This window comes from Gopherus evgoodei, chromosome 1, assembly GCF_007399415.2.
Source record: "Gopherus evgoodei ecotype Sinaloan lineage chromosome 1, rGopEvg1_v1.p, whole genome shotgun sequence".
NCBI lineage: Eukaryota > Metazoa > Chordata > Testudines > Testudinidae > Gopherus > Gopherus evgoodei.
This window is the reverse complement of record NC_044322.1, coordinates 275,561,869-275,580,374: the sequence shown is the minus strand read 5'-3', so window position 1 is coordinate 275,580,374 and position 18,506 is coordinate 275,561,869. Positions and strand designations below refer to the sequence as shown.

The 18,506-nt window shown below is 47.3% G+C and overlaps 1 protein-coding gene across 1 annotated transcript in view; it reads right to left on the bottom strand.

Annotated features, from left to right (window-relative positions):
• The window catches only part of GRIN2B (glutamate ionotropic receptor NMDA type subunit 2B), a 306,554-nt gene extending 288,843 nt beyond the window's left edge, over window positions 1-17,711 (bottom strand). Inside the window, exons 1-2 of the mRNA XM_030548129.1 lie at window positions 17,551-17,711; window positions 16,352-16,752 (exon numbers count right to left, since the gene is read on the bottom strand). Coding sequence (XP_030403989.1) covers window positions 16,352-16,404 — 53 coding nt within the window. The 5' untranslated portion in view covers window positions 16,405-16,752; window positions 17,551-17,711. The remainder of the gene's footprint in view (window positions 1-16,351; window positions 16,753-17,550) is intronic.
• Window positions 17,712-18,506: the final 795 nt, after the last annotated feature.

The window sequence follows — 18,506 nt, the reverse complement described above, 5'->3', positions numbered from 1 at the left end:
AAAGCAAGCATCTGGGGGCTTATCAACACCCAGCGAAGTCAATGGAAGGGCTCACATTGACTTCAGAGAGCATTTGATCAGGTGCAAAGCCTGCAGCTTAACTCATGTACATACATGTCAGAATTCATTAATTCTTTAGCTGCTGAGTTACAATATTGTGCAAGTACATATCTAACACCCTTCTCTCTCATTCTTCTTATGTGCTCTGAATTTCAAAAGCCATTCCTTTCTAGGGGTGAAATCCTCCCCCGATTGAATTCAATGGGAGTTTTGCCACCAACTTCAGTGAGGCCAGGATTTCATTTTTGGAGTTCAAAGGGTTTCTAATAGTTCCTAATTGGATGACAAGAGGTCCTCTTCTCCCCAGTTAAATATACATCACTCCCACTGAACTAGGTACTAATATTCTGCAGGGGGATTTAGGCCCCAAATGGCTACACCCTTGGCCTGCCAGGGGCATTCTCTCATTAGCCACCTTTCTCACTGTTCAGAAGTAGTAGAGACACCAAATAGCACATCATCCCATCTTTTCTACAGATTTCTGTCTCTCTCAAAATGCTTAGCAGGAGCCCAGTGAGATACTCTGATCAGCATTGGGTCAGCCTGTATGAGCTATGACTCCTCAAGAGTAACCAGCTCATTCACTGAGCATCAGGTATACGGTAGATAAATGACTTTTAGGAATTCAGTCATAGACAGCAGTGCACCACTCTACAAGAAGAGACTTGTGTATTTGAGGTTGTACAAAAATTGTACATTATTCTATGTTGTTTCAGAAATGATAGATGGGTACCTGTATCATAATGCATACACCTCAAATGACACATTTCAACTCATATGGGCAACATCCATTTTTTAGTTTCCTAACTTTCAAATGTTTAATCAGGAAAGTTTACCATTCTTAGAGAGTAACTATTTTTGTGGACATGCATTGCTATAGTTATAGGTATGTATACTATTCTGCACCAAATCCCTTTTGGAACATGAGTTACCAGAGATATAGAAAGAGCAATCTCCCTAATCTTCCTAAACAATTCTAAGGGACAGGTTCTCCATGCATCGCTTGAGGCAGGCACTGAAATATCCATTTATATCAAGGGGATTCATGCTGCCAAATTGCCACCCATTAGCTTGAAATGTTGGAGTCCAGAGAATGGGAATGTGCTATTTGGACTAGAGCTTTGTAAATTCTTCCAAATTGCGCTCAGTATAGGTTTGAGAATCTTTTTATGCCAGAACCTGATCATAGGGTCTACAAGCTGAGAGGTTCAGAGGGATCTGGCTGTAAGGAAGCCAGTTTTCTCATGGGAGAAGAATAATCTTCTGGTTGAGGAACAGCACTGGGAATCAGTCAGGAGATCTGGGTTCTCTTACTGGTTCTGACACTGACACAGACTCATCCCCATGTTCAGAGCTGAGTCTAAGTAAACCAAGAGAGTGTCTAATTTAATTTATCTCCTGCCTTTTCCAGCCCTCATCCTAACATGTACATAACATTCATGCCACTAGAATCCAAGGTGAATTTTGAACCATTTTTTGTGGCTCAAGTCAAACATAGCTCACACTTCTAATATAAGCAAGCCTATGATCAACAATGAAATATGGGCACAAACATATTGATACTAGCTGGAGCAACTAAAGTCTTAGTGTTGTTTTCAGGTGTTTAAAATTATCTTTAAAAGAAAACCCTAAGGAGCCACTTGCATGTCCATAGAAAATGATTAAAAGCATTTCATTTAAGCTGCAGTTCCATTTCCCTATCGCAGGTCTCTATAACTTCTATCCCTCGCCCTATCCTCCTCTGATTGACCCCCTCACTGTCTAGCTCACTTAGTGGTCCTTGTCCTAACCTCAAACCTCCATCTGGGTTAATAATCAGGGTACTAAAGAGTTCAATGACTCCAGAGGCCAGTTACCCCAGCTGAGGGGCTTACCAATCCTGTTCTCCTTCAATGAGACCCACTTGCTCAAGGCCATAATAAAGTTATCTTCTGGAGTTTAGTGGGGGAACTCAAGACCATCCACTCTGTGGGTTCCAGACTATGGCTCCGTACAAAACAGCTACTGCCAATCCCTCCGCAACTCTTTAGTGTTTCCCTGGCCTGCTTCTGCCGTGCTCATCTTGTGGAGTGTTCCTCTGGTTCAGTCCCATAGTATTCTCCCCTGGGGTCTGGGTTTCATGAGCAGCTTCTCAGTCTGTTACTGAGAGCACCTTCTCATGGGGGCTCCTCATCTTCTCTGGCACACCCCAAACTATATTTCAAACTATCTTTATGGTTTCCCTCTTTGAGGGAAAGGTCCACAGCCCTCTTCTTGGAGCTGAGGATGTGGTTCAAGCTAGCCGTATCCCTTCAGGTCTCCCCTGTGGAGCTTGGGCTGTGATTCAGACAGTTACTTTGTTCCTCAGAAGAAGAGTTTCCCCCACAACTGTCCTCCATGGAGTTGTGGTTCAGGGCACCTGCAGAGCTCTAGCCAGCTTCACCTTCAGCTGGACCCTTTTCACCAATTAGTCCTCCAGCTCAAAAAGACCAACAAACTGCCTCTCTACTGATACCTGCCTTGCTATGAGAGGACAGAGGCAGTACACCTCTACCTCGATATAATGCAACCTGATATAACACTAATTCGGATATAACACAGTAAAGCAGTGCTCCGGGGAGAAGGGGCTGCGCATTCTGGTGGATCAAAGCAAGTTCAATATAACGCGGTTTCACCTATAATGCGGTAAGATTTTTTGGCTCCCGAGGACAGCTTTATATCGAGGTAGAGGTGTATATAAACTCCCTTCCCAAGCTCATCCCAATTGGCTGGAACAGGGGAGCCTGGCCCCACCCTCTGTGCTCCTGAGCCCAGGTCCTTAAAGATACAGTCACAAGATTCCTTCCAAGCACTTATTCAGGGGACCATTTCCTCTCTCCCCCTATCTGCTCCACCTTTATACATCAGACCACCCCAACTCTTAAAGGGACTATGTCATCTGACAAGGATGAGATGATTAGTAGGCACCATTATCCATAAAGGGGCAAGTCACCTGTTACACTGCCCAATCTGTATTTTCTCCAACTCGGGTACAGGACCTCTAATCCTATAATTAAATGTTATATCCCTTCTGATAGTCATGGAAGACTCCAAATTTATATTTCACACACAGCTTTTGTCACTGTGGAGTTTGCTACCCCACTATTTCTAAAAGTAGACTGCAAAGATTCATTCTGTTGCTGTGTAGTGCCTGATGCTCTGCACTGTACTGAGCTGCTTTTTACAGTGGATTCCAAGATTTCAGGTCTCTACGTTTGCATTTTTTGCAATCATGAATTAGAGATTAATTTCAACTTCAAGTTGTATAAAAATCTGAACAAGTGAAGAGAGAGACCAAGAGAACAGATATGTCATTCTGTCGCTCTCATTAGACTCTCCCTTGGGGATTGTTATCCTCAGATGTTTCATCTTGATAGTGCTGAAACACATCTGACACTGGGGAATCTCCCCTGAGATTCTTAGCCCATTGAATACAGTAGCCAGTAATACTAGGCAATTAGAGACCGAGCTAGATACAGGCACACGCAGGGATGCATGGATACTCTCCTGTGTGCATGTGTATGTGTATGTGTAAGTAATAGTGTGCATTACTGTGTGTTTCCTCTGCCACAGTGCATTTCAAAGGCATTTCTCAGAGGAGTTCAGTGACAGAAACCCCATAGGAATCCAGTCATGCAGTTAATTAACCCACTGCATTACCAAGTAGAAAGACACTCATGGCAGAAAAGCAGCAACCCCTTCTGCATCCTTCTCTAGAAACAGTTCACAAGTTGGGAGCTCCTCAGTAGACAGAATTTCTACCCTGTTCCATACAATATATTCTGAGCCAGCCTGGCCCTGAAGCTGCTGTGAGTTCCCCCACAGCTAGTACAGATAGAGCACCTCCTCCTGGGATCAGTTCAGATGGGAATGTCTGTGACCTCCCCCAGAACCAATCCCCATGACATTTTTCTCATAGTACGTCCTGTTTGGAGAGGCTCAGACTCCAGTAGCTCTGGGTTCCTGTATTGTCCAGTTCTCCCACACTATTCAATATAGTGCCTCCTTCTGGAGACAGAGGTGATATGACTGTGAGCTCCAAATATCCAGTGCACCTATATAGGGTGACCAGATAGGATGCAGAAAATATCAGGACACATTTGGGGCGGGGGAGTCCCGCCGGCAGAGCAAAAAAAAAAAATAATGGAGTCCCAGAGTCCCACTGGTGGGGGGGGGCAGAAGCGGAGTCCAGCCAGCGGAATAAAACATAAACAAAAAAAACAGGAGTGCAAAATATCAGGACAAATTGCGTCCTGACCAAACATCGATCAGAACACATGACAAATGTCTAAAAATCAGGACAGTCCTGATTTTATCGGGACATCTGGTCACCCTACACCTATAAAACCTTCTTCCCTGCTGGGATTAGCTATTGTTTGGGCCCTACCAAATTCACAGCCATGAAAAACGTGTCACAGACCATGAAATCTGGTCTTTTGTGTGCTTTTACCCTATACTATGCAGCTTTTATGGGAGAGACCAACGTTTCTCAAATTGGGAGTCCTGACCTAAAAGGGAGTTGCGGGGGGGGGTCACAAGGTTATTTTAGGAGAGTCACGGTATTGCCACCTTTACTTCTGCACTGCTTTCAGAGCTGGGCAATCACAAAGCAGCAGCCAGGTGCCCAGCTCTAAAGGCAGCACCCCGCCAGCAGCAGCACAGAAGTCAGGGTGCCAATACCATACCATGCTACCTTTATTTCTGCGCTGCTGTCTTCAGAGTTGGGTGGCCAGAGAGAAGAGGCTGCTGACTGAGGGCCCAGCTCTGCAGACAGCAGCACAGAAGCAAAGGTGGCAATACCATACCATGTCATCCTTACTTCTGTGCAACTGCTGGTGGTGGCTCTGCCTTCAGAGCTGGGCTCCTAGCCAGCTGCCACCACTCTCCAGCTGCCCAGCTCCAAAAGCAGTGCTGCTGCCAGTAGTGCACAAGTAAGGGTAGCAGTACTTCAACCCCCCCTACAATAAACTTGTGACTCCCCCTGCATATAACTCCTTTTTGGGTCAGGATCCTTACAATTACAACACTGAAATTTCAGATTTAAATAGATGAAATCATGAAATTTACAATTTTTAAAATCCTATGACTGTGAAATTTATCAAAATGGACCATGAATCTGGTAGGGCCCTAGCTATTGTGTATGGGAGTTTCCCTCAGCCTTTTTGATACCATGATCCCCTTTTACAACAACCACAAAAAAGGGTTTGGGACACCCTATCCATCTAGCTATTAAAGGGAGGATGGCAATGTCCCTGCAGAGCTTGTTGAAGACCAACAGGTTGAGAATCCATGCTATAATAGATTCCTCTCGCTTTCTTCCAATCCCTTAATGCAGCCTAATCAAGTCAATGGCTAGGCCAGAAAACAAGAATTCCAGTTTGTGAAAAATGTCAAGGTTTTGACCTCTGTTTTCATTTAGCATCAGAACAAAAATGAAACCTAATTCTTTTGTCAAAAAAATGAAAGCGATACCCAGATTTGCCAGGTGCTTAACATCTCCCACATCCCAAACAACATAGTCTCCCTATCAGGCCATAGAGTCACTCTCTTAAGCTCTTCTGTTGAAGCTGTTTCACTTTGCATAAAACATTGACTATCCGGTCCTCAGCAGGCAGGATGGAACCTGAGATCTCTGGAGCTTACTGCATGAGCCGCTATAGCATGAGCTAAAAGCCAGCTGGTTGTTAGCTGAGGCTGTAGAGCAGACTCATTAACTCTCTCTAAGGCCTGGTCTACAATGGGGGGGAGGGGGGGAAATTAGACACGATATTATACACTAGACACAATAAATCGATCCGATAAATCGATCCCTACCCACCGATCCGATGGGTAGTGTAGACGTACCCTAAGTGGTCTCGGTGCCACTAGATGGGACAGCACACCACACACAGAAGGTGTATGGGTTACAAGTGCACTAACTACAGGGCTATTCTAGGAGGTGCCTTTCTGGTTTCAGCCAGAAAGCTTCTTCCAAACTGAAACATTTTCCCAAAAAGGTTTTGGTTTGGACAAATTGACATTAAAAAAACTTTTTATCAAATAATTCCATACTTACAAGTGTTTACAGCTAGAGTTGAACCATTAAGAGGAAAAAAATACAGCCCTTGCCTAGCTATGGAACCACTCCTGTCCTCAGGTAATATCACAGCTGTAAAGCCAGTTGCCAGAAAGCAAATCCTCCATGTATTAGGCCGAAGAATCGGATGAGGGACATGCCATTTGTACTGGTATATTCACTGCAAGTTCAGGACACCAAATCATAGCCTTTTCGCTTGCTTCCCAGTAACCCAGGCTCCCTTTTTGAGCTATCCATGCTTTGAAACAGTAATCTTACAAGTCTATAATTTCTTTAATCTTAAAGGATCCCAAACCTCTTTACAGACCACTATGCACATAAGAAGCACTTCAACCACTGTTGAAATGCATGTACACTAAAATGAATAAGACAGCTCTTTACCAGTGAACACCAACATTACATAGCAGCTTAGGGCAGAAGGTGAAAGGAAAATACCATATTCACATGAAATTACAGAGTGAATTTTAGGAACTCATAACATTTCCAAGATTGAATTAGATCAGAACACCAGTACTAAAGCCCATATTCTTGTGAAAAATGCCAGAGTTCTGGACTCCATTTTATATCTATCACCTAAATGATGGTGTAACCCTCTGCTGCGCGTGTGTAACAGGTCCCCCCTCTGGACCAGTCCACGGAGAATACAAATTGTCACTACTAGCAGCTTGGCTCTTGAGCTCAAGCTGTACCAGTTCATGGTTTTAGCTCTGGAGATTCCTGGTTCACTCCCTGGTGTTTTGCACCCTCCATGACCATGCTGGGGCACTGTGATCAGTACTGACGCAAAAGTGCCTCTACTGAACCATTAACCCCACTTGATGCAAGTTTTCCTTGGATGCCTCCCCTCTGACCAAGCCCAAACCTACATGGTTTGTCAGATATGATGAGAACACAGTTCCTCCAAATTAATCAGACCAGATATTGAAGCTACTATGGAGGCTGGCAGGAAGACAACTTAGAAACTGCTGTGTTGCCTGTCCCCTCAAATCTTATTTTAATTATAATAGTGCTGGTAGGTGGGACAAAGGGAAGTAAAGGGAAAGATTTTAGTTTAAATCCTCCATCTAACTTTTTTCCTTGTCTAGCCTGACAAAACAACCATACCATGACATGGCAAAACATGTGTTTTCATACTGTGACATTGAGTTAATGTGTGACTACATACACTAATGTCACATCACCTTGCACATCAATTCTGGTTGTTCAGATAGGATGATGATGGGAGCCAGTTCAAAATCTTAAGGTAAAAGGAGACAGATAGAAACGTACTGAAGACAAGGGGCAATGGTCATGATGTAGTGAGGCCCAAAATATACTCATGATTATTTAACTGCCCCTGCCAATGCTAACAATGTGGGACAGGCTTGTGAAGACTGAGATTCTCCTGTAAACATTTAGACTAATGGTGAACTGCTATATATAAAAGGTCTTTATATTTTCAAAACCTCTGGGATTTTGTGATATAATAACTTAGCAGTTCACCATAGTAGATAATTATATCACAGAATCCCAGAGGTTTTGAAAATATAAAGACCTTTGAGAAGCCCCTGACACTTTCTGAGGGGAATTCAAACTATAGTAGCATTCAGCAACACCATGTTCACTTCTAAATACATAACATGTATGTTCAGTGTCAGAGCTCTAGACTCATTACGGTGGGAAAAGACCTCACAAATTAGACATATAGTCCTCAGCGTATTGACAAGACTGATCTTATTTCCTTCCTAAAGTGGCTTTATTTGGCACCTTGAAACCAAGGTGAATGGCTCACTGAAGAAAGAGTAGATATAATCTTGATAGTTGAGCATCTAGGTTTTAGGTTTAAATATCTCTAATATAGTAATTCCATCACCTCTATCAGCATCTTTTGTTACCCAAACTGCTCTTGCAGTAAACTTTTAATTTGATGTTTAATCGAAAATTTTGCTGCTGCTTTTTCAACCCGTTTACTTCCTGATCTGTCCTTGGTGACTAATGAGAATAATTTGCCCCTGTCTTCTTTCTGTAACACATCTGCAGACAGTTATGCCTCCACCCACAGTTGTCTTTTTCTCTCAACCATTATTTAATATTGACAATAGTAGGTATTGTTTTCTAAGACCTTTGATCATTTTCATTGCTCATTCCTCCAAACTCTCTCCAATCTTTCTATATCTTTTAAATATATAGTGCCCAAACTTGAACATCATGCTTTAGAAGAGACTTAACCAAGGCTACAAAGAGAATAATTACTTTCCTGTTTTACACAAACCAGTATCCTGTATAAAGCTACCTTGCTTGCAGTTTGGCTGTGTCAGAAGACTAACACTAAGCTATCCAGTCATTTACATCTTGATTTCTGGTCCAAATCCAGCCTAGGTCAGTAATGACTGCAAATGGTTTCCATCTGATGGTTGTTTAGTGGCTATAGAAAAAATTTTCAAAAGTGCCTCAGTGATTTAGGAGCCTGAGTCCTAATTTCAAAAATTACTTAGGCACTTAGGAGCCTAAGTCTCATCAAAAGTCAATAAGACTGAAGTTCCTAAGTATCTACGCCACTTTTAAAAATAGGAAGAAGGGTGCTAAATCATTGAGGCACCTTTGAAAAATGTACCTTGTGTCAAGTGAGCTGGTGGTCTCCCTCCAGTTCCTGACAGGCAAACAGTCATATTCCAATTGGCATAGACACCAAGGACTGAACACACCATGAAGACTTGATTCTCTTTTTCTCCATGTAAACGGTGAGGCACAGCAGTACACAACAATGTTAAGGAAGCTGTACCTGTGCTGGGGATAAAGGAAGCAGATCTTCAGTTCTCAACGCTGTCGGTCAAACACACTTAACAGCAACATCCACTGACTCCTTTGACATTTCCATGGAGTGGTGAGCCTTGTCCATGGTTCTCTGTGTGCTGTTCCCATTCAGTTCATTCATTTTATACCTTTGACCCTCATTCCATTCCTGTTTTTTCATTTGTTATCCCCCATATTCACTGGATTTCTGAGCTCTATGGCCTCTCTTTCATTTGGCCCAGGCAATTTAGGCCATCCCTTCCCAGCATTCAACCAGAGACATTCACTGACTCCCTTGACACTTTCTTAGAATCGGGGTGCTGTGCAGGTGTCCCAGTTTGGTGTCTCCCTCTGCATCCCTCATGCTGAACCTATCACCACACTCCTATTCCTATTTTCTCATTATTTGCTCCCAGCTGATTAATTGATTTTTTTTTTTGTACAAGGGAGGCCATTGTTGGTTTTGTGGGAGGAAATCCCTTTTAGCGAGCCCCCCAGCTTATAAAGATCAAATTAGCTGACACCTTTTAGCAGCACTAAATTCATTCAGTGTATGTTTAAAACAAAAACCATCTGCCCAGGACTAGTGCCTAAGGCACTCTTGTCTGACCGACTACCAAAAAGCTACATGAAAAAGCAATTTTAGCCCAAAGAGACAAATTAGCTATGGTTTTGGTTTGCTTACTTACAGTGTACTGTTTCTACTACCAAGTCACACACCTTTCCTTCTCCACATAGAAACCTCAATAGCATGAAAATTAGCTTGCATCCATTGAGCCCTCTTCCTGCCTCTGACAGGGTGTGCACACTATTTATTGTGGGTTTGCTCATACGCACAGAGGTGCACACATTCATTTGATATTGTAGGGTTGTTCACTGGCTCAGGGTTTACATACACTGATTTATTTTTGCATGGTTGTTCATGAGTGCTGGGCTACACAACAGCTGTTTGTTATTATCAGGAGGTTGTGAGTGGTGGGGCTGCTGTGCTGGCCTAGATTGTGTTTTTCAGAAGACAAAAATTAAGCTTTAATATTTAATCTTATTGAGCCAAACCCTCTGCTGGTGTAAATCAGCATACTTCCATTCATTTCAGTAGCACTACACCAATTGGCTACAGTTGAGGATCTGGCCTAATAACTGCAAACAGATATAAGAGAAATAAAGGTAGGTCAAAGAGGGATTGGAGTCACACTCATGACCAGTAGGATTCACACTCATGACTAGTAATGGCGTCCCTTTAACTTCTGCTATGAAATACTTGTAACATTTAGCAAATAATGGACTCAGGCTAGAGTGCATTAGGCAATTGGTAATAGGACATCATGCTTTGATTTTAATCTTATCACTCCTGGCCCCCGCTTCCACAAACTCCAGAACTGCAATTTTCAAATGGCCATTTCCTCCTAGTCCCTGAGGCCCCCAGGTCACTTGCAGGTATATTTTGTTGCATTGAAGCAACTAAATTAATCAGCTGATTCTTTGTGGGTAAGAGGATTCTTCTGCATGGGTGGGTGAAGGAGGGATCACTGTAATGGAAGATTAATCAGTCATATTTCTCCCAGTCACTCACTGCTTTTCTTTTAAGTGTAAACATTTCCACCAGATGAGAGGCACAGAAGATTCAGGCAATTTTGGAACCTCATCATAGGGTGTTCCGATGCTACAGGAACCATGCAGTAGATCAGATAGATACATAAATATTTTCCGTGTGTATCTATTAAATCATCCAGTCTGTCTCTCTGATTAACCAGTCTATTTCATCATGTATCTGTTAGGACATACAACTTCCTCTCTCCGCCCCCCATTTCCTCCTGCTGCTGAGGCTGTGTCCCTGCTGACCATCATATGCCATACATTCCAGCTGCCAAGAGGTTTAGATGAAGGGACTTGGTGCAGCAGACTCACAATGCAACCCACATTTCTCTCAGGGTAGTGTAGACCATTAACCACCAAGGGATCAGCCCCAGCTTCTGCTTAATCCTAAACTCTTCAAATCTCAGAAGTGAAAGACCAGAAGATGGAATCAAAGCCATTGCAGAGACACTAACTCCTAGAGCTCTGTGTAGGCTGTGCAACAAGCTCACATCCTGTGCCAGCTTGAGAGGAGGGGTGAGAGAACAGAACTGGGAGTTAAACCCAGGCCTCCGACATGGCACTGCAGAGCCACTAAACCTTAGATTTCTCATCTCTGAGCTCTGGTACCAACCCAAGCACTGAGAGTGCAGGACTGGGAACCAAAACACAATTCCATAGGGCAGCACAGAATACGAACTACTGGACTCCAAAGTCAGCTGGCCTCTTTTGCAACAAAACATAGGAGAAACAGGTTTGGTTAAACTGGTATTTAAAATGCATAAATAAATAAAACCACCTTTTCCCCCACAGACAAGATTTTTAAGGGTTGTTAATATTCCAACATTAGGATAAAACGAACCGAACAATAAATGATTAAAAAGGCTGTCGGGGAAAAGAGAGATCTTGGTGAATATTTTTCTCTCCTGCTGTCTCTTAATGTTCTTTCAGGATGTAGGGATATGTGAAAGAGGGTTATGTAGCAGAAGTTCCAATCATCGCAGGTGTCCTGAGATAATTGCACTGATCAGAGTCCTTCACCAGCCACTTAGGACGTTTCTTTTATCCAACTTATTGTATAACCAGCTTATCACATATGTATCTATGTGCAGCACAGTGTCTACTGTGCTTCTATATGCAGGTGCGCACACACAGGGGCTTGACATGTGTGTAACTCTATTTACCTCAGTGGTGCACCTCCTGTTCTACCGCTGGTGTGCAATCAGAACGGGACCCACAAAGCAGGCTCGTGTGTGTGTGGATGGGGCAGTAGAGGTTGCGGTCAGTGAGGACAGAATTAATACATTTGATCATTCAAATTTTTACCCTTTTAGGACTGTGCTTTGCACCTTCTCTCTGTGTTGCTGTTCGCTGAGGGAAAGATGGTTTGGAAGTTGAAGCTGTTCCAAAGCAAATTCGTATTTTCCCGAGCCATAAATTCTGCCTCTGGTTATGAAGCCCCTGCATAATCTTTCCTTTGGCTTCTCCCAAACACGGAGAAACACCCATCCCTGAATGCAGCGAAAACATACGTTATAGGGAGAGAGGGTAGGAGGGCAGAGAGGGGATATAATCACAAGGAACAGAGAGAGCAAAGTCCCACCTTCCCATACAGATTTTGTGACCATTTAACACCCCCCCTAAAGGGCAGGTATCCCCCAACCCTGGATCCTCAGCTGCTCCCAGGCATGTTTTTCCCAGACTCTTGACTGGGTAAAGGTTCGATCCCCAAGAAATTGGGGAGGGGTGTGTGTATCCGCCAAGCCAGCCCCTCTCTGCCTACTATTGTGGTGTTCTTTCTCCAGCCAGTGAGAAGGATCGGACTGGGCCGTCACTGCTCCAACCGCGCACCAGCCCCAGCTCCTCTCCTTTCATTCCCAGAGCGAGGGCTGGCTGGCCTGGGCCAGTGGCCAGCTCTCTCCCTGCGCTCACATCTGCCGGCGGCTGGCTCCCTTCTTAAATCGGCTATAAACAAAAGTTAGCTGCAACCTAAGGGCGTAGGACGGGTCTGTATCTGATCTCTCCCTTATTTCACAGCAGGCACAACAGATAAGGATCGGGGTTGGTCAATTTCAGAGCACCCCGAGCAGGGGCCCGCCCTTCTGTGTGCGGGCCAGCTTGATTCTGCCCTGTGGGAGAGGGACCAGACCAGTCAGTGAGTGCGCTTGAGATTAAAATCAGTCCCCAGAGGGAGAGCGCAGAGATAGAAGGGATGCAGGAGAACGAGACTGAGGAAGGCGCAAGAGAGGGAATGGAGGGAAGAGGAGACAGGGAGACTAGAAGAGACGAGGGTGGGGAAAAGAAGAGAGGGAGAGAGAGAACTGAGTGGAAGAAGGAGGGAACGGAGGGACAGCGAGGGATAGAAACAGAGTGGGAGCGTGAAATGCCAGGAGCGAGAAGGCTGGAGGGAGTGGGAGGAAGAGGCACGTAAAGAGAGGAGAAAGCGCAGCAGACACAAAGGGAGAAGGAAACTGAGTGGGAGGGAGAGCGAGGAAAGAGGGGAGCACGGAGCGCAGGAGGGGAACGATGGCAGGTCGGCGAGGAACGCGGGAGGGCTGGGCGTGGGAAAGCGAACTGAGGCGGAGAACCAAGGCAGGAGTGGTGGCCCCGGAATAACATGCAGGGAGCGGGAGAGGCTCCTGGGCTGAGAACTGGCAGAGCTTCGCCTCTGTCTCCAGCAGCAGAGCCCAGGCCGCGGGTGCCAGAAGCGTCAGGTGTGTGGCGAGGTGGGTGATTCCCCGCCCCTACCCACGCACCGGGACGAGAGCCAGCCCCATGCTCCCACCCCCCAGCAGCACGTGGGCTCTGAACACTCCCAGGCGCGGCCCTCCTTCCACTGCGCGCGTCCTGCGCCCCGCGCCGCTCGCTCCTTCTGGACAGCAAGAAAACCCCGAGTATCTCCGCTAATGAAACAGCCTCTGGACCCGCTCGCCCAGGGGTGTGAGCAAGCCGAGGCTTGGGGGGAAGGGGAGAGAACGGGTCTGAAGTCTGCTCGCTGCCAGCCACACACCTGAGCTAACCCCCGGGTTGCGCGTCCACGTGGGCGTGGGATTGTGTGTCCCGGGCCCTGTGCTGCAGCAGCGCCGAGTCCCCGACCACCGCCCGCCGTGAGCCCCCTGCCCCTCGGGGCCGCCAGAGCGAATCCCTAGCGCTCTCCCTGGGAGTGGGAGCTGCCGCTGCCCGTGGCTCCAGCCCCCTGCGCTTTCTGCGGCCGGCTCCGGGAGCGCACGCCAGAGAAGTGACCCCCGAGTCCCCCTGCGCTGGTCTCCGGTAGGAGGGGGGGTGCCCCTGCTCCGAGCAGAGGGCAGAACCAGCCCGCTCCCCACAGCCTCGCCGGGCCCTCGCTGCCCCAGGCAGTCTCCTGTTCCAAGCTCTGCCTCCTCCTGGGGGTTATGCGGGCGCTGGCGACAGCCAAAGGGAGCGCAGCGCAGGAAGGGGGCGCGGCGCTGTGGACAGAGGGGGCGGGGGGCGACTCAAGGGCTGGCCAATCTTGGTACGCGGTGCTGGCGAATACCGAGCTATCGCCCCCAGCCGGGGAGATCCGCAGCCAGGACCGAGCATTAGCTGCAGAGACCCTGCCGAGAGAAGCCTGCACGGCCACAGCGGAGCAAGGCGGAGGCCCTGGGACCGCGAGCTGTAATAAACCGTGAGAAGCGGGGCCCCGCCAGGCTGTGTGAACTGTGCAGCCTGTGCCTCTGCACACCCACGCCCCCACCCCACTGCTGCGTCTGCCCCCATGCCAGGTGCAGCACCCGGGGGCCGCCCGCCTTCCAGCGCCGCGGAACAGCTGCGGGCGCACACCCAGCGGCTTTGTAGATATCCGGACGGGGCGCGTAGCGTGGACCCCCGGGGCAGGGGTGGGGCCTGCCGCCGGCGCCCTGCGGAGCGGGCAGAGCACTACAGTTGACTTTTCACAAACATTAAATGGAATAAAGCACAATGATGATGAATAGTAGTGCAGGCTAAGGACCCGAGCCCCGCTCCCTCGGCCAGCCCCAGCTCCGTGGGGGGAAGCGAAGGAGCGAGAATGTAGTTCCCAGCGCGCTCGTAAACTTTCGGCTCCAGCCTGCGGAGGGAGGCGGCCGGAGTCAGCTGGCAGCGAGTCAGAGCTAGGCGCGGATGCTATTTATAGAGCCTGGGAGAACTCGGCTACTGAGGTGGGGGTCCTGCCGCCCAGCTGCCCCCCGCCAGGACGGGGCGCATTTGGTTTTAGCAACAGAAGCGTCAGCCACAGTAGCAAGGGGAAAGACACGTCAGAAATATTAGGAGAGAGACTCAGAAGGGGAGAGGATCGTGGAGCGCGCGCCTCCTTTCACCCCTACAGAATCCTTCCCCTCTGCACCCCAGGGCTTTATCCGATTTTAAATGACTCAAACTGGGGGACTTCTGCCACTTCTGCTGGGGTTTCTACCCAAGACACTCGCCATCCCACTTCTGTCCCTTGTATTGTCCCGGATCATCGGCAGCAGACGCGCCGTACGGGGAAGCTAAGGGGGTGTGGTAGGAATAAATCCCACATCAACCTAGCTCCTCTGCACACTGATTTCCTGCTAGTCTCCTTCCTACTGTTCTGCATTGTCTCCCGGCCTTTGGAGACCCCTTCGGTTCTAGAGTCGCAGGGAGCAAGGGACCGTTTTCTTATCACGCTCCTTGAATAGCATCTAATAAGCTCCAGAGGTTACCCTGGATTTCAGTCCTCTCTGACATTAGGCATTGGCCAAAGAGAGACTGGTAGAGTGACAGCAATTTCTTGCATGCGCGGGGGGGGGCGGGGTGTGTGTACGAATCCTAACGACACAGCAGGTTAGAGAATGGATGTTGGTTACAAAAATCAGCACTTGATAGTTTTCCGTATAGCGCAAACACGAGACACACATATAAATGAACACGCCCCCGAGAGCACGTATCCCTTTGTCTTGCCACCATCTTACAGAAAGACTCACATAGCAAATTACTGTCGTGCATGTACTGGTATCTCTCGCCTAGGCACAGTCAAATTGCAAGATAGCCATTTTGCATCAGAGTAAGTAGCAGTTTGCGAAGGAGGGCGTGCATGAGCGGAGACAGAGAAAGAGACGGTATGGCTGTGGGGGCGGGGGTAAGACAGGGGAAGGGAGGCAAGGATCACCGCTGAACACAACCGCCACATCAGCACCTGGCGGGGGGTGGGGGTGAGAGAGGGAATAAATTAAAACCATGGACTTGTCTGAGTAAAGCGCCTAGTGGGTTTATTTTAAGTCTCTTGACGTGCTTGGACTTAAAATAGCCCTTCACCTGCACGCAAGCACACACAGCAGCCTGGCTCGTTTCAGCCACTGTTCCTGGGACTGGCCACCCCTCGCCAGCCTCGGTCCCCATTTAGATCCGTTTCACTGCATTAGGCCTCCAATGATGCCCAGGCCCTGGTTCTAGATTATGCACCATCCTTTTAGGCAACAAACAGGTTTGTATTTATTCTTAATAATAAACGGCGAGGAGGGAATCGAAGCATGGAATGAATGAGGGAGGCGAGGGGGCAGTGAAGAGAGAGGGAGTCGATTTGCCCTGGGTTGGCTTTTAATTGTCTTAGTTCCCCTTCTCCTACAACCTCCAAAACCCAGAGAACTTTCCCCTCTATTCAGTGAAATAGTAACTCAAACATTCCTCTTCCCCTCTCTGCCCATCCTATCTGATGAGACAAGGGGGAGAGGAATGAACATGTCTGAGGACTATTCCTCCTTTTAGCTAGATCTACTCCTAAAACATCATCACTGGATTCTCGATTATATCACCTGTGGTTTCCCTTTACAAATGAGCGAGCAACGATGAGCTGTCAACCTGGAAAGAAAAACAAAAAGAGGAATTTCCCTACCTTGGTTTGTAGAAGCAGAACCTCTAGACGGGCAGATTAAAGGAGCGAGCATGTTGGGACTATCCAGACTTCTCTTTTTGCTTGCATATCCACATGAGAAGAATAGGGGTCGGGGGAGCAAATGAGGGAAATGATTTTAAAAAATCCGATTTGGCTATAAAAATGTGTGTGTCACTCTTGGGTCTTGAAGCGGTGCAAATTCAAAGAGAAGAGATTCACTTCAGAGAGTGCAGGGAGAATGGTAAAGCGCAACGTCCAAAGCAATCATTGCTTTTTCACAAGTACGATTCCTATAATTATTTTTTTTCCTGGAGCCCTAGCGGATGAGGTTGTGTTTAGAGTAACTGGAGATCGGTGCTGTTCTTCTGTGAAGCATGATTATTCCCACAGCGTTCCCCACCTGAAGGGGGGAAAGGATCGATATTTGTATTAGTGGGGTTTGAGGGAGACGACAAATACTCCCCAATAAAGACATGGATTTATCTAGAAGCACAGGAAGAAAAACGCATTCCCCACTAGTGCATGCAGCCAGGAGGAATCGAAAACAGCCGGCACGAGTCTATAAATAATTCAGATACGGTCTGGTTGTACCATTCCTGGGATAGCCATGGATACGAGATCGGAAAACGAGCGAGATGTGAATCGTGGAGAGAAAGAGACCTCTACTCCCTCACCACTCTGCCCCCCCACACACACACCCAACCAACACAGAGACGTACAAAATACAACACACCGCTTGGAACAAACACTTAGCAAATGCAGTTACCATCCCCATCTGCATTGCTGCTGACACGTCCGGCCGTCTGTTCCCACCCCATCTCTTCCCACCTCGCTCTGGGATTGAACAAGGGCTTGACTGTGCACTGAGTGTACATTTTGCATTTCTGGAGAGGTGGGGACACACACACGCGCGCACACAGGGAAGCTGGTGTGCTGATGTGCATCACAGGGCTGTTGGTTACACCTGCAACGTGTCTCGTACAGAGTAATTGCAACGCCCGGCCACACAGTCACTCTCTGAACACATCCATTTGCTCTTTGCGGGTTGTTTAACTCTTTAATATATTTATAAAGGCAGAAGAGCTATAGCGACGTTTCTTTAATGAACTTATGGGTATTATTTCCCCTCCCATCACTCCTCTCGCGCAAAAACAATTAAACCTCAAAGCGAGGGTAAAGTATAGACACATGTACCTACCAGCAAATCCTGTTTCAACAATTTTGAATTCCTTGGGGTGGCTATTTTCCCCGTTTTCCTGCAAAGCAGTATTAACAATCCATCTCAGGCATTTTGAACTTCTTCAGGTTCACTCAGGATCTTTGACACAAGCAAGGTGGGAGGCGGGGGAGGAGGGGAGATTGTTCACAGCAAATTAAAAAAAATCCTCTGCAATATAAAATCCCAGAGAAGATTTCCTGGGGGCGGGGGGGGGGGGGAGGAAAGCAAAGGAAGGTGAATCAAAAAACACCCGGCAAAAAGCGAGCAAGCGAAAGAGAGAGAGAGAGAGAGAAAGAAGGATAAAGCAAAGAACCCAGATCCCAATTGGTGGTTATTCGGGGGATGTGGGAAGAGGAAGCTTTGCAAGCCAACAGTACGGAAAACAGGGGAGGAGGAGGAGGGAGCGCAAGGAAAATGGGTATTAATCACCCAGTAGGGCGGGTGGGGAGATGCAGGTTGTCCAGCTCTGGAAAAGGGTTTGAATCTCACACACATACAGAAAGGGCTCTGGATTTTAAGAAGAAAAAGAAAGAAATTTCTTTTCCCGCTGTCTCTCTGGATCTTTCCCCCCCTAATGCAGAGACACCGGCTGAGGCAGCTTCCAGCGTCATGTAACCGGAGGGGTGACATGCAGGCTTATCGCGGACCCATGGTGCCTCCTTCTGGTGAAAGGATAGAACAGCAACTAGTCCCGGTTCTTGGCAAGAAGAAGGAACCCGGAGAAGGAAGGGGATCAAAGGGGGAGCATTTTTTTGAACCTTCCCTTACCACCACCCTAAATCTCTAGTACATTTCTGGGGAGTTACAGATCTCAGGGACCCTGGCTGTGAGCACAGTTAAGGAGATTCACGTTTGACCGGAAAGACTTGCTGACGGCCTGCAGGCACCGAGCCTGAGCTCTGCGCAAGGAGGGGACTATCATTCTTGGTACAGCA